At 43.0% G+C, this 13,772-nt stretch overlaps 1 protein-coding gene across 13 annotated transcripts in view; it reads left to right on the top strand.

Moving 5' to 3' along the window:
* Positions 1 to 1,358: 1,358 nt before the first annotated feature.
* The window catches only part of Trim37 (tripartite motif containing 37), a 153,772-nt gene continuing 141,358 nt past the window's right edge, over positions 1,359 to 13,772 (top strand). For 8 of the 13 annotated variants that reach the window (XR_008222455.1, XM_052758164.1, XM_052758163.1 and 5 more), the window contains exons 1-2: positions 1,361 to 1,789; positions 4,575 to 4,676. Coding sequence is in view for 12 of the 13 variants with exons in the window: in XM_052758164.1 (XP_052614124.1) it covers positions 1,769 to 1,789; positions 4,575 to 4,676 (123 nt within the window). In the remaining variant the exon portion in view is untranslated. Of the gene's footprint in view, positions 1,790 to 4,574; positions 4,677 to 13,772 lie in introns of all 13 variants that reach the window. The other 5 variants (XM_052758171.1, XM_052758170.1, XM_052758172.1 and 2 more) reach the window with 3 other exon arrangements.

The following is a 13,772-nucleotide window of genomic DNA, read 5'->3' as shown; positions in this document are numbered from 1 at the left end:
AGGATAAAGGCATGCACCAACACACCAGGCCCCTACAATTTTTTGAGGTAAAATTTCAACAACAAAATTAATTTTCAAATGTAAACGGACTGTGGTGGCACACCTTTGTAATATTCCAGCATGGGGAAGGTGGAGGCAGGAGTTCAAGGCCAGCATCTGCTACAAAGCAAGTTTCAGATTAGTGCATGCCACATGAGACCCTACATGAGAACAAAAACAGAAAAGGTACAATTGAGGACATGTTAATAGAAATAATTGTGCAGCTATCAACCTGCATCTAGTTCCAAGACCATAAACGATTTGAAGTGAAAGCATTTTCGGCCCCTGCTTAATTTTCTTAAATTGTGTGTGTGTATAGATTATTTTGGGTTATGGTCACATGCGTGCACATGATCTCTGGTTTCTGAGGTGGCTGGAAGAACATGTCTGATCTGCTGGAGCTGGAGTTAAAGCCTGTGAGTCCAAAGGTGAGATTAGAAACTCTGATCCTCCCCAAGAGCAGCAAGTGCTCTTAACCTCTGGGCCATCTGTCTAGCCTCTGTAAATCTTGTTTATAGTTCATGTGATTTAAAAAATTGTTGCTAACCACTAAAAGTTTCTAGATTATTCTCTAGATTGGAGTTTGTAAATAACTATGTAATGAACTCAAAAGAAATAGTAAGATTTAAGAATTTGACCTACACCTATTGTCTCACACCCTCAATTATTAGAGGCGATAGCCTAGGAAAGCTGAATACAGTCTTTTTATGTTAGTCCCAGGCAGCAGAAACAACTCGCAGCAAGAAAGGAGTAGTGGGTGGGATGTGGGTCCAGTCATTTCCCCAAAATGAGCCAGCAGACCTGGTAGCTGGCCTGCAATCCTATATATTCAGTCCCACACCAGCTCCAGACACCTTGTTTCGCAATAAAAAATAAGCCAAAACAAAAATCGCCTGTCCATCACAATCGGAGCTTTCGAATAGAGGAAACGAAGTCTAAGAAAAAAAAATACTTGGAAGTTTGCTTTTCCTCTCCGGCTGAAAACAAACACCCTACCCATGAGTCCGCGACTCCAGGGTCTCCTCAAGTGAGCCAAAGACCACTGAGACCCGCACCGAGGGAACCTGAGAGCGCAGATAAATCTCCCGGTCCCTAACGCTTGGGGGCGTGGCTCCCAACTAAGGACCACGAGCACACGAGGTGGCCGCAGTCTTCGGGCGGTAAAATCTGAGAGTCCCGGGGCCTCGCGCCGTCTCCAGGCACGCCTCCGCGGAGCACGGCCTCCCCAAGTCTCGTGTGCTGCGCGCACCGCGGGAACCGGGGCCCGCCTCTCCTCTCCCGCCCCGCCCCGCCCCTCCCGCCGACTGCGCGTGCGCGCCGCGCTTGCCCGGCTGCCGCGCCTCTAGCTGCCCCTGGTTACCGTTGGTGTTTGCGAATTCTCCGCAACGCCGGTTTGGCCGCGGACCCGGCCCGCGGCGGTTCCACACGCGCGCGCCGCCGTCACGTGGGCCGAGGCTTCCCAGGCGGACACTGGCCGGTGGCTGAGGCGGGAGGAAGGCGCTGCGGCTACCGCTAGCCCTCCCTCGCCGCCCCAGGGCTGGCGCGCGGATAAAAATGGCGAAATGGGGGGTAGCCGGCGGGGAACCTGACGGGATGGGGCACGGAGGTGGCACTGTTGTGGGAGCCTGCTGAGGTGGGCGCAGTTGACCTGGCCACCTCGGGCCGGCGGCGGACAGCGCGGACCACGGACTCCGAGGGTCGCCGAGGGCCCCGCCGAGAGCCGGAGGCAATGGACGAGCAGAGTGTGGAGGTGAGGGGCGTTGCGGAGGGTGGTGGCCGGGCTCCCCTCCATCGCGGAGCCCTTTCCATCCGGGGCGCCATGCTCTCGCCTTCCCTGTGGGAGGCAGCCTCTGCTGGGCGCCAAGAGGGAGGCTGGCCCTGTGGTTCTGCTGCCCTCAGGCTGCCAGGTGCTGAAGCTGTTCCGCAGTCAGGTGCTGAGAGTTTGCAGCGATGCCTTGGCACCTCGGCTCGTCTCGGTTTGCAGGTGGAGCCTCTCCAGAGCAAAATTGCAAATTCATCGGAAGGACTTGCCCCGCTTTCTCGCCACGACTTGCTCAGAATGATTAAACATTTTTCACCCTCAGCGGTACATTTTGTAGGATACACACACACCTCTCCAATACTCTACTGTCTTGATGGCTGGTTTCCAACACTGATTCTTATGACTACATGGTTGGGATATGTCTATAAAGGCTAGAAGCATCAAAAATGATTGCCTTTTGGGGATACAACTATGCTATGTAGTAATAATTAAAATTTGAACCTTTCAGTCACTAAAATACTATATAATTTTGCTTATAAAAGTAAGGGGGTCGGACATTGGTGGCGCATGGCTTTAGTCCCAGCACTTGGGAAGTAGAAGCAAGCGGATCTCTGTGAGTTCGAGGCCAGCCTGGTCTGCACACTTGAGTTCCAGGAGAGCCAAGGACAGCTAAGGCTACACAGAGAAAACCCTGTCTCAAGAAAAAAAAGGGCGGGGCGGCGGGGGAGCGTAACTTACTGAGCATTGCACTTGAAATTAACCCAATTCACCCAATTGTTTTTTTTTTTTTTTCTTCCCAGAGCCATTTAGAGTCCACATCTCTCAGGTTCCGGCTTGCAGTCATGATTAGTATCATGAGTAATTTTCTACTTAATTGCTTTTGTGAAAGTTGTATAAAGGTTTTGTAAACTTTTCTTGATTTTAGGAGGGCTTAATTCTTATGGGATGGAGTAAAAACAAACGTTGTACTGCAAAAATAAACTTAAAAATACAGTAACAATGTATTTAGCAGTAATTTTAGTTCTTTTAAGAATTTTAACTTGCCAATTACTTTGAAGATAGATTCCTCTGAAACTTGTAAAGAAGAATGGTGTTGTGATTTTTTTTTCTGTTTACAACCTTTTAAAAAACTTTTCTGTTTACATTTTTTTTATTGTTCACTAGATGTCATAGAAATGACACTAAAATTTTTAGTGGATGCAGATTCTCACATAATTAGTTGATTCCATCAGGACAGAAATTCAGATTCTAAATTAGTTTCTCTTTGGGCCAGAATACTTTGCCACCAGCCTAAATATTTTTACAAATATTTATTTATTTTGAGTGTGCGTAGATATGCATTCATTGATGTATGTGCTCATGTGGCGATCAGGACAACTTAGAGTCAATTCTCCTATATTGGGGTGCCTGGGATGAAATTCAGATCTTCGGGCTTGGTGGTAGGAGCCTTTGCCTGCCAAGCCACCTCGATAGCTCCTCTGTATCTTTAAAAATTTCCTCTTGTTTGGATGTCATGGCACACACCTTTAATTCCAGCCCTTGGGAGGCAGAGGCAGGCGGATCTCTGTTTTCTAGGCCAAGATGGTGAGCATAGGGAGTTTTCAGGCCATCCAGAGCTATGTAGTGAGACTCTCTGTCTCTTAAAAAACAAAAACAAAAACAAAAACAAATTCCCTCTTGTAATTACAGAAGCCATCCATCTCCTTTGTGGAGAAGTGAAAAGTTGTCATTGTGTATTTAGGCATGGAGTCTTCCTTTATTTCTGTTACACGCACACCTCTTTTTGTACTATTAAGTATTTGTACATGCTATATGTGTAATTGCCATAATTAACCTAATGTACCCCAGTGAAAGTATTCCTATATAAAATATATGTTTGTGTTTCGTTTTTCTTTTTTCTTTTTGGTTTTTCGAGACAGTGTTTCTCCATGTAGTTTTGGTGCCTTTCCTGGAACTCACTCTGTAGCCCAGGCTGGCCTGGAACTCACAGAGATCCTCCTGCCTCTGCCTCCCAAGTGCTGGGATTAAAGGCATGCGCCACAGCCGCTTGGCACATTTTGTTTTTCTTACTTTGTGTGTGTGTGTGCGTGCACGTGCTTCAGGGTGCAGGTGTGTGTGTGTGTTTATGGTGCACAGATGGAGGTCAGAGGAGACCCATTAGTGATTACATCCCACCTTTAGTTTGAGACTGGGTCTCATTGGCTTGGAACTTCACCAGTTAGCCAGGCTAGCTGGCATTGAACTTCCAGGGATCTGCCTGTCTCTGCCTTCTGTCTTGCCATAGCTAGGATGGCATGTACCACCACCACACTGGATTGTACCCTGATTCAGGGGATCCTAGATTCTTATGTTTTCAAGGCAAGCACTTCACTGACTTACCCACTTTCTTAGTCCATATGTTTTTCTAGAACCATCATCAAGCTTATTAAAAAACAAGCATGTTTTCTAGATGTTCTGACTCACCAAAGTTCTGATAGGGAGTATAGTTAAAACTGAGGCATTATCACCCCCAAGTAAGTGTAAATGCTGAGTGAATTTTCTTTCTCTTTTCTTTTTTTTCTTTTTCTTAAGACAGCATCTCACTGAGTAGCCCAGGGATACCCGGAACTCAATGTGTATAGTCTCAGACTGGCAGAGATCCAATTGCTACTGCCTCCTGAATGCTGGGATTAAAGTTGTGCACCACTATGCCTGGCCTTGATTGAAGTCTTTTTATAATGCTCTTTACTCTTGACTTAGCGTAATGTGGGCACCTGACGTCTTTTGTTTTCAGAGCATTGCTGAGGTTTTCCGATGTTTCATTTGTATGGAGAAATTGCGGGATGCTCGGCTGTGTCCTCACTGCTCCAAGCTTTGTTGTTTCAGCTGCATCAGGGTAAGTTGTATTTCTTTCTATGTGCGTTCAGTTCTTATTGTTAACTGTTTTGCTTTGTTTTTGAGACAGGTCTTACAGTGAGTATAGCTCTGGTTGGTCTGGAATTCACTATGTAGACTAGGTTGACCTCAAATTCAGAGGTTCACCTGCCTCTCTCCTGAATGCTGGGAATAAAAGAGAGCGCTATCATGCTTTGTGTATTTGATTTATATATGCTGTACTGTAAGTATTAACCATGTCCCTTTTTCTTATTGTGTTTGCGTCCCTTTAAAATGTTTTTTAATAAATGTTTCTCAATAGAGCATCATTTTTTAAATGTCAATTGTGTGTATATGTGTGTTACTTGCATATATGTCTGTGTATTATGTGTGTGCTGTGCTCTTGGAATCCAGGAGAGGATATTAGATTTCTAGGGAGCAGAATTACAGAGAGTTGTGAGCTGCCATGTAGGTGGTAGAGATTGAACCCAGTGGATCGTCCTCTGGAAGGGCAGCCAATACTCTGAGCCACTGAACCATTACTCTAGCCCAATAGCACCAGGTGTTTTTTTTTGAGGGGTGGGGAGGAGTGTTTCGAGATGAGGTTTCTTTGTGTAGCCCTGGCTGTCCTGGAACTCAGTCTGTAGACCAGGCTGGCCTCCAACTCAGAGATCTACCTGCCTCTGCCTCTAAAGTGATTAAAGGCATGCGCCACCAATTTGTATTGCTTAAGTATTTTAGAGATGAATAAATAGTAAGTTATGACATCTAAGAAATGTTCAAAGAAAGTGAGTATCTCTCGAAGCAAAGCTTGCTGTAATTTTAACTTATTTGCACTTTTAAAACGTACTACACTTATTTTTTGACAAGTCTCTCTTCTCTTTACATAGGCCAGGCTAGCCTGGAACTTGATACATAGACCACACTGACCTTGAACTCACATAGATCTGCCTGCTTAATCCCAGCACTCAGGAGGCAGAGGAAGGAGGATTTCTGAGTTGGAGGCCAGTGTGGTCTACTGAGTGAGTTCCAGGGCAGCCAGAATACACAGAGAAACCCTGTCTACAAACAAACAAACAAACAAACAAAAACCCAAAACAATTTTTTTCTCTATTTTCTTATTTTCCTATAAAGGACATAATAGGGCTGAAAAGATAGCTTAGCAAGTCAAGTACTTGCTTCCAAGTACTTGTGTGGTGATCTGAGGTCAGTTCCACAGCAGAAGAAGAGGGCCGACTAGTTCAGGGTGTCCTGACCTTCACAAGCACACAAGGAAAAAGAAAAATAGAGAAAAATGTCCCCTTGTCAAGAGTAGTTTCTGTAACACTTAAACGATTTTCTTCTAGTCACAGGACTGGCAAATATTGGAGCTGGAGTAGAATCCAGTGAGTCTGTTTTAGAGCCTGCATTGCTACTAGTATGTGCAGGTCTAGGTTACATATGAAACTAGTTCTCACCTTGATTAAGCGGGAAATGTAATCTTTATAAGTGTTGTTTCCTTAGCTATAGCATTTAGATGTGTAATCTGCCTCATGACTAGTTGGGAAATAAATGAAACAAGCCAAAAGATAATTGAAAAAATAGAAAATATTATCCACTTGTGAAGTTTTATTCTAGTAGTTTATCACCCAGTGTCCCTGGTAGTTTACCTTATGAAACCACAGCTACAGAGATTAATTAGTTTCCATCACTATGGTGAATACTTAGTGGAGTCTATCCAGACTGGATTTCTTTGATGAAGGGTTTGAGAGTGCTTGAAAGTTTTGCAAGTGCATGTGACCTCTGGTGATTGTGTTGTACCTGGTTGATTGTTTCTTTGTTATCTGTTCCTTTCCTTCCTTTCTAGATGCATTTACTTACTGGGAGAAATTAGATTTACTTTTGCAGCTCTAGCTATCATCTATATGTGGGTCCTGCATCTAGTCCTTTAGCATTGGTTTTATTTATTGTGTGTGGTGGTGGTGTTTAAACCCAGGTCCTTGTATATGGTGACCAGCAAGCACTTTACCACTGAGCAATGTTTTTAGCACAGTATTGACTTTTAGATGTCTTACTTCATTTCCTTCCAGAATCTTGAACTTTACTCAAGATAAATTGTTCATGTTATTTTTTCAAACTGACCCTGATGTCTTTTGTTTTGCCTATCATTCAGACTGGAAACCTTGGACAGCAGTGATTTTTATGTCAGTTACTGTTAGTATCCTTTGTATCTGTCCTACAGCTTTCCATTAACATTTGGGAGAGAGAAGTATATCCATTCATCTATAGATGTTTATTTTCTCTTTCTTTTCTTTTTCTTTCTTTCTTTCTTTCTTTCTTTCTTTCTTTCTTTCTTTCTTTCTTTCTTTCTTTCTTTCTTTTTTTTCTTCCTTTTTTGTTTTGTTTTTTTGAGACAGAGTTTCTCTGTAGCCCAGGCTGTCTTGAAACTCGCTCTGTAGACCATGCTGGCTTCGATCTCACAGAGATCTGCCGGCCTCTGCTTCCTGAGTGCTGGGATTAAAGGCGTGCACCACCACTGGCGAGCTCTTTCTTTGCCTTAAGTCCTTGCTTATCTCTAGTTCACTTTATATCCTTTTACCATATTACTGTCCCCATAAGTGTCATTTTCTCTGTCAGAAGCCTTGGAAAGTTGAAGGGTAATTGCAGAATATTAGCCTTGTGTTCTGGCTCTCTGGATCTGATCCCAACCTTTTTTTCACTGTGTCATCACCCTACTCCAGAACCTGGGCTAGCCTCAGACTCCGTCTTCTTGCCTCTACCTCACCTCCTAAGTTCTAGGATTGTAGGCAGATATTCTTACACAGGATTATCTTGACTTTTTTTTTTTTTTTTTTTTAATAATTTTTGTATATGTGTGCTCACAGGTATGTGGAGATCAGAGTCAACTTTGGAAGTTGGTTTACCGTGTTGAGGCTGGTTATCTTTCATTTTTGTTGCTATGATCCAGGCTAGCTGGCCTGAAAGCTTCTGGGCAATTGTCTCATCTATGCCTCCTATCTTCCCATAGGAGTGCTGGGATTACATAGTCACAACCCCACATTCAGACTTTTACATGGGTTCCAGAGGGTCAGCTCTGGTCATCCAGCTTGTGTGGCTCATGGTTTACCTCCTAAGCCATCTCCCTGGCCCCTATCCTGGTCCCTATAAATGAATGTAATATTCATTTATAGCTATTAGTTGCTTGCCTTTTTGACATGATACATTGACTTCCCTTGTATGTATGTGAATATAAGTGCTATGAAGAAAAATAAAAATAAATAGGGTTTCAAAATTGGCATTTTGTTAGCCATTTTAAATATGGTAGTCTGGGAAGTTCTGAGGAAATAATATTACAAAAGCGATCTAAATGAAATGTGAGAGGAAATTATGCAAATATCTGGGGTAAGAAATCCCAGACAAAAAAGTTAGAAAGGACAAAGAACAGTCAGCAATACTGTTGATGTGTTGAGAAAGAGTCCAAAAGCTGCTATGACTAGAGCAGGGTAGACTGTGAGAGGGTTAGGGACAAACTTAGAGAGAAAACAAAGCCGGGGGGGGGGGGGGGGGGGGGGGGGGGGGGGGGGATTTGGATTTTGTTTTTGTTTTTTGAGTCAAGGTTTCTCTCTTAAACCCTGGCTCTCCTGGAATTGGCTCTTTAGACCAAGTAAGCCTCAAACTCAAGAGAGTTCCACCTGCCTCTGCCTCCATGTATAGGGATATTACTTATCCATCAATTCAGTATAACTGATTCTTCTCTTTGGCTGTGAAATATAAGGTAAAAACACCTCAAGTATTGGAGAAGGGATGTTTTGTAGACAAAGAATTTCCTGTGTGATAGGGCATGGAGGGACCACATAGGTAAATACACAAATAATGATTCTAAGAGTATAACATGTTGCAGCAAGTGGCTTGTTTTACTAGGAGAAAGCAGCATATTACACACACACACACAGAAAAAAAAAATAAAACAAAACAAAACCCAGGGCTGATAAGATGGCTCTGGGTAAATTCCAAGCCTGATGACCTTAGTTCGACTCCTGGAACCACATGGTAGGAAGAGAGAATTATACATATACATGCCCAAAATAAAAAGTATAAATTTTAAAAAATGGTCTAGTGGCTTCTTATTAACAAGGCTCTAGCCTAACTATGTAGTATATACCAATAGATAAGTTATAAAATGTTAGAAATACAGTGAAAGGGGGGAAGTATGGCTTGCTGCAGGAGAACTTGGCAGTTATCCTGGTTAGGGTTTCTATTACTGTGAAGAGACACCATGACCACATCAACTCTTATAAAAGAAAAACATTTAATTGGGGTGGCTTACATTTTCAGAGGTTTAGTTAGTCCATTATCGTGGCAGGACAGGCCGCATGCAGACAGACATGGTGCTGCAGCTGAGAGTCCTACATTTTGATCAGCAGGCAACAGGTAATGAATTACTGAGATACTGGGTGTGGCATGAGCATATATGACATCTCAAAGCCCGCCTCCACAGTGACACACTTCCTCCAACAAGGTCATACCTATTCCAACAAAGCCAGACCCCCTAATAGTGCCACTCCCTATGAGCTTATGGGGGCTAATTACGTTCAAACTACCACAGCAGTGGTATGTAAAATAGTGTAGCTAAGCATGGTGTTTAAATTCTTGCCCACAAAAGGCTGAGTTAGGAATCTGTAGTGTTTGGAGTTAGCCTGAACTACATAATGAGTTCAAGACTAGCTTGGGGTATATAGCAAAATCCTGGCTCAAAAAAAACCAAAAGGAAAAATGTGTGGACTTCTTGGAAAGCTTAGGAGAGGAAGTGTCATAGAAACTAAAATCTAAATGGTGAGTGGGATTTTCTAGTTGAGCAAAGTTTGATGAATATGGTGAATAGAGAAGGAAACATTTAAAGGCTTAATTTACTGGATCATAGGATGTGACTGAAGAGGTGTAGCTGGGACCATTTTTTTTTTTTTTTTTTTTTTTTTTTTTTTTGGGACCACTTCTTGAAGGGAGGTATGGAAAGCTATGTTTTTAGTAGATGAGTGGTCTGCTCAGAGGAAGAAACCTGACCCCAGCTTCATTTGTGCTTGAGGACCAAAGAAACCTTGTTCAAGATTATTAAGATAGAAGGATTCTTTTCTGTTTGCTCTACCCTCTTCCCATCCTAGCTTTCTTTGCTAGGGTCTCACGTAACCCAGGCTGGCCTCTGACTCACTATGTAGCCAAGCTGACCTGTTTCTGTAAGTTTCTCCCATCCTGACTCTGCAGTCTCGTGTTTCTCTGGTCCTGCCCAGCCCCGAGGTCCTCAGCTGCTTATAAAGTAATTATACAGAGGCTTATATTAATTACCAATTCTATGGCCTATTGGCTCAGGATTCTCGCTAGCTGTCTTGTACAACTTAACTCAACCCATAACTATTTTTTTTTTTTTTTTTTTTTTGGTTTTTCGAGACAGGGTTTCTCTGTGTAGCTTTGCGCCTTTTCCTGGAACTCACTTGGTAGCCCAGGCTGGCCTTGAACTCACAGAGATCCGCCTGGCTCTGCCTCCCAAGTGCTGGGATTAAAGGCGTGCGCCACCAACGCCCGGCTCAACCCATAACTATTAATCAATGTATCACCACGTGTTCTGTGGCTTTACTTGCGTCCCATTACATGTTGCTCCTTGGACGACGGTTTGGCGTCTCCTCCCACTCTCCTTCTCCCTCTCTCTCTTGGATTTTCCTGTCTGGCTCCATCCTGCCCTGCCATAGGCCAATGCAGCTTTTTTTATTAACCAATGGGAGCAGCACGTATTCACAGCATACAGAAAGACATCTCACAGCACTTCCCCTTTTCTAGTCAAAAAGGAAGGTTTTAATTTTAACATAGTAAAATTATATATAATAAAACGGTTATCAAGCAAGAATTACAGTTACAATATTTAGTCTATTTGTATTTGGCAAAATTAAAGAAAATTCTATTATCTGTCCTATTTTGTGAGTCTAAAGTTTTATATCTAATTTATCTTTTATCATGACTAAGGAAAAATTATACCTAGTCTTCAACTCCATCAAAGACCCCAGAAGGATATAATATTACTTAAGGAAAGAGGAAGTGCATTGCAAGCAACTTCAATAATTCTAAAAATGACAGAAACATCTGGCTACCTGGACAATCATCCAAAGTTCCTCTGTAACTTTGGGGCATCTGTCTTCAGCCTATAGTCCTAGAGTCTCTGGCATAGCTTATAATGAAGGCAGAAATTTAAAGGACCGTTTCACTCATTTTGGCAAAGTTCATCAGTCGCTTCTCCCCTTGTTCCTATACAGTGTCTGGTAGTTTCTTCTGTGAAGCAGGAACCTGAAGGATCATCTCACCTTGCAAAGTTTAATGGTCACCTTCCTAACGAGGACTATGGGGGTTTAGCCCCTCGATAGTCCCCTCCCAGGGTCCGGGAAGAATCTGCGACCAGCTGATAATTAATCTTTGATGAAAAGAAATGAATCTGTGTACATGAAACTCCTTAGTCCATATACTTTATTATTCTGTGTCAGTTACAAGCTTATATTCTGCTCTCATATTTAGCTCATTTCTTGCCTGATTTCTCTCTACACTTATCTGCGGTCCCCTCTAGGTTCTATCTTAATTCCTTCATCTAGTTCTGCCCCTTCTAGGTTCTCATCCATCTTGTTCTTTCCCATATCATCTCCTCTCCCATCTCCTTCTCTCTCCTCATCTCGTTCTTCCTCATCTTGTTCTTCCCCATCTGGCTCTTCCTCATCTTCCATCTCGATCCTCTAGTCCTCTCTTCTAGCCCTTCAATCTAGTTCTTCCCCATCTCAGTTTGTTCCTCTCAAGTTCTTACCCGTCTAGTTCTTCCATTCTCTTTTCTCTTCTCTCTCCCCGTGCCCTGGAAGTCCTGGTATATATATACTTACAAGGAGTAATCCCTTGGGGGTGCAAAGCCAGGTTTCCAGGGTCAAACAGAGGGGTGATAGGAATCACATTGAGAGGCAATAAACCGTTAATTATCATTTGCAACCCCAAAGGGAAGTGACCAATGGGGAAATGAATTAACTAAAGGCTAAATTCGGGTAATAACTAAGAAGAGGGATCTTATGTGCTCAACTATAGTCTTAAACGTGATTAGTAGAAAATGTTAAGAATCTGTAAGTTGCTAGGTCAATGGGAGAAAATAAAACTGTCTTCTTTTTTCCTGTGACTCATATCTGTCCATGCTATCTGCCATTTTTCTGCAGGGTGGGGGAAAGTGTGCTCAGTCGCTAGGCAACCTGTGTACAGCTAGATGCCTCTGGTGATAGTTAAAGGGAGATCTGGAACTAGAGGTAATGGTTTGGGAAAGGAGGAAGTAAGGCTTAATTGGCACATCCGCCAGGCCTTCTCAAACAGGTAGCCTGGATGCTTAAGTCTGTTCTTAGAGAGTACAGAGGTATCTCTGATAAGATACTTTTCTCCATCTGGGGATTTACCTGGCCGGATGCTGCCAATGATGATAATTACAGGGAGGATTGAACTGGAGTTCTGGCTGAGCATAGCTGTCAGTGCAGAAGGTTATCTAAATATTTCTAGAAGTGGTTAGGTAAGGAGTTACAGGTCTATAAAGTTAGTAAGGATGTAAGAAAGGAGGGTCCAAGCTAAATTGTGTAAAGCTATTACTTAACATCCACCTGACCTAGGCGGTGTCTCCTTGTGGAATTTATCTTAAATCAGGAGACTTGCATGTGTACTGTTATTACTGCTAGTCCTTGAAAGTGGCCAAGGGAGATATCTGATTCCAGAGAAAGCCTTTCCTGAGGCTGTTCTCCAAATACCTGGAATGTGTATGTCCAGAGAGTGATCAGTCCACACTGTTAGCCCTTCTTAGGGAAAAGTCAATTGGGAAAACTATGAAGGCACACGTGGTTTTCATAACAGAATACAGCTGATATATAACAAGCCAAGTAACACCCAAAACTCCTTGGAATTTGGCTTCCTCTGGAGGAATTCCCTGATCCCTCCAGGTAGTGACTTTGCCATAACCAGCTGAGTTCTTATGATATATTCCTACGGCCCATAGTACCTTCCTATGGGTTCTGCATGTTCAGTTTATACAACATACTGTCAAGCAGTCTAGGCAAGAACATTTTCTTGACCAAATGACTAACTTTTGCCATAAAGAAAGCAAACTCCATATGGATTTTCTTCGATGCCCATCATCCCCAGCCATTCCAATTGCTTGAGTGTTTTCTTTTTCTTTTCTGTTTTTTTTTTTTTTTTTTTTTTTTTTTTTTTTTTTTTTTCAAGACAGGGTTTCTGTGTAGTAGGGTGCCTGTCCTGTATCTCGATCTATAGACCAGGCTGGCCTCGAACTCACAGAGATCTGCTTGGCTCTGTCTCCCGAGTGCTGGGATTAAAGGCATGTGCCACCACCACTTGGCATTTTCTTGTTCTTTAAGGTTTCCTTAGGAATCTCACTTAATGTTAAAGCTTATCTTTTATAGGTGATCAAAGTGAGAGTAGGCTGTGTAGAATTGTTTACCTCAGATTGTATTTGCCAGATAAAACAAAGTTTGAAACTCTTACATTAGTGTTTGTTTTTTTAAATACTGTGACAGCACACCTGACTTAAACACCTTACGTTGGGAAGGGCATATTTTTGGCATCCTGGTTGAATTTGCAGTCCATCATGGTGGAGTAGTTACGGTGACAGAAGCAGATCCAGCCATGTCAGCAGGAATGTGAGGCAGGTGAATGCTGGTGCCAAGCTCACTGTCCTTTTTTCTTCTTGTTTTATATAGGGTCCCTGTCCATGTCATAGTGCCCTCCACATTAGGCTTGGTCTGTCTTCCTTAAACCTCTCTGGAAGTAGCCTCACAGTCATAGCCAGAAGTGTGTCTCCTCAGTGGTTCTCAGTTTAATCAAGTTGATAATTAAGAACATCCGCTATAGCCATTAACACGTTTATAGAAATGTGTTTACATAGCTGGGTGGTGGTGGTGGTGGTGGTGGTGGTGACGACGACGTTGACGACGACGACGACGACGTTGACGACGACGACGAAGCACGCCTTTAATCCCAGCACTCGGAAGGCAGAGGCAGGCGGATCTCCGTGAATTTGAGGCCAGCTTGGTCTACAGAGTGAGATCCAGGACAAGTGCAAAGCTTACAC

Source organism: Peromyscus californicus, unplaced genomic scaffold, assembly GCF_007827085.1.
Source record: "Peromyscus californicus insignis strain IS unplaced genomic scaffold, ASM782708v3 Scaffold_3__1_contigs__length_106647218, whole genome shotgun sequence".
Lineage (NCBI taxonomy): Eukaryota > Metazoa > Chordata > Mammalia > Rodentia > Cricetidae > Peromyscus > Peromyscus californicus.
Note: the sequence above shows the minus strand (reverse complement) of the source record. Positions and strands in the feature narration are given on the sequence as shown.